The following is a 2353-nucleotide window of genomic DNA, read 5'->3' on the forward strand; positions in this document are numbered from 1 at the left end:
CTTGCCTGGGGCACTAAGAGGCTACGTCCCTTGTCGGTGTGTGGCAGAGGCAAGACTGGCACCTACGGCCTTCTAGATTCTGAAGCAAGTTCTCTGCTATTGAGCATCGCGACAACAAGAATAATATCAAACATTTGTAAAAGTGCCTTCGAGTTTGCAAAGCGCTTGACACACGGTATCTCATTTGACCCTCACAACAACCCTGTGAGGTAGGTGCTGTGATCATCCCCATTTGACAGATGAGGAAACTGAGACTCGGGGAGATCCGGTGACTTGCCTTGGGTCATGTGGTTAGTAAGTGTCTGGGGCAGGATTCAAACCCAGGTCTTCAGGCTACCAAGTCACAGTGTTCTAGTCAGTCTGGCTCTGGGTTTGAACCCCAAGCTGCCACTTCATTCCCATCCCACCATGGCCAAGACCCCAGCAAGATCAATGAGAAATGAATGGACTCGGTCATTCTAGTCAAAGGCTACAGGTGCTCTCATTTCTTGGATGGGCCTCCTCATCCCCAGTCAGGAAGCTTGCTTTGCAATTTGTTCTCCTTCAGACCCAATCCAGGGACTGGCTTTTCTCAGAGGCTGGACAACAATGGCATGGCTCCCTCGGGGTTTCCTTGGGCTTCTCTCTTTCTGCTGACTCCTAAGCCCCGAGAAGCAAAGCCCCCAGCCAGGCCAGCAGGGTAGGAGACCTCAAGGTCTAGAGGAAGGGGAAAGGCAGACGACGCTTTCCTGGAGCCACCGTTTTCCCTTCTTTTCGCTAAGATGGGCGCCTGGCTCGGGTCCTTGGGCACGACGTGCCAGGCTTGCACAGGTCAGTCATCCTCTTCTTCATCTTCGTCATCTGTGTCTTTGTTGGGGGCGCACCTCTGGAAGCACTGGACCACAGTGGCCAGGAAAAAGCTGGAGATGATGGCGGCGATGGACACAGCCACCCCCGAAAAGATGATAATGAAGAGGTCTGTCAGCGAGAGGCTGAACTTGCACTCGCTAAAACTGGCTTCAGATAGCTCGTGCAGGAAAATTCTTCTGTTTTCCATGGGCAGGGAACACTGGATTTCATTGAGGCCTTAAAAAATAAAAAGCAGACAGAGAAGAGAGTTTAGAAGGCACTGGTTATTTAAACGCAGAATTTAGAACTAAAAAGGACTTTAGAGGTTATTCATAAAACAATGCTGGGGGCAGCTAGATACCCCACTGGATAAAGAGCCAGGCCTGGAGATGGGAAGTCCTAGGTTCAAATCTAGCCTCGGACACATCCTAGATGCGTGACCTTGGGTAAGTCACTTCACCCCTATTGCCAGTCTTCTGCCTTGGAACCAATACACAGTATTGATTCTAAGACAGAAGGTAGGGGTTAAAAAGAGACAGACAGTCAGACGGAGAGATACACAGAGAGAGAAACAGAGAGAAGAGAGAGGGAGAGAGAGGAAGAGAGAGAGATAGAGAGATAGAGAGAGAAAGAGTGAGAGAGAAGAAAGAGAGAGAGGAAAGACAATGAGAGAGAAACTGAGAGACAGAGAAAGAGAGAAGATAGAGGGAAAGAGAATGAGAAAGAGAAGAGAGAGAGAAGCCTAATTCTATAGGATGAAGTCAAGTCAACAAATCAAAAAGCATTTATTAAGCACTTACTACATACCAAGCATGCTGCAAAGCATCAAATAGGATTAATGAATAAATAAAAGAATGAGAAATACAGAGAATGGTTGGGTTTCTTTTTCCCTTCCTGGATAATAGGTTTACAATTCTCCACACACCTCACCAAATGCTCAGAGCTGGAAGGATCCCCAGAAGCCAATTAGTCAAACCCATGATTTCATAAGAACGCCCCCTCCCCAAAACCATGGGCAAGTGACTGTTCGGCCTAGCAAAGCCACTGCTCCCCCCCCCCTTCCCGCCCCCAAGTGGCCCAGTTCACCAAGGAATAGCTCGAATGATTAGGAAGTGTTTCCTGGCATTCGGCCTCAATCTGTCTCTCTGCAACTTCCACCCACTGCTGCTCCCCATCCTGCCTTTGGGGGCCAACTAGAACAAAGCTAATCCCTCTTCCACAAAACAGCCCTTCAAAGGCCTGAAGACAGCGATCACATCCTCCTGAGTCATCTCCTTAATCAAAGCTTGAGCTCCATATTGAGAAGCTTTACTGTAACTGCTTTTTATAATCTCCAATTTGGGAGATGACACTGTTTTCTTTCCTTAAAGGGACTAGGCTTGAAGTCCTGCAAGGGACCAGACTTGTCCTCAGACCACTTGAAATGTTTTGAATGAATGGTGTATGTGAATTCATGTATGTATGTGTGTGTGTGTGTGTGTGTGTGTGTGAGAGAGAGAGAGAGAGAGAGAGAGAGAGAGAGAGA

General features: G+C 48.0%; 1 protein-coding gene across 1 annotated transcript in view; it reads right to left on the reverse strand.

Annotated features, from left to right (window-relative positions):
• Positions 1-500: 500 nt before the first annotated feature.
• Positions 501-2353, reverse strand: part of LRRC38 (leucine rich repeat containing 38) — a 43873-nt gene continuing 42020 nt past the window's right edge. Inside the window, exon 2 of the mRNA XM_044667762.1 lies at positions 501-1065. Coding sequence (XP_044523697.1) covers positions 812-1065 — 254 coding nt within the window. The 3' untranslated portion in view covers positions 501-811. The remainder of the gene's footprint in view (positions 1066-2353) is intronic.

Source organism: Gracilinanus agilis, chromosome 3 (assembly GCF_016433145.1).
Source record: "Gracilinanus agilis isolate LMUSP501 chromosome 3, AgileGrace, whole genome shotgun sequence".
Lineage (NCBI taxonomy): Eukaryota > Metazoa > Chordata > Mammalia > Didelphimorphia > Didelphidae > Gracilinanus > Gracilinanus agilis.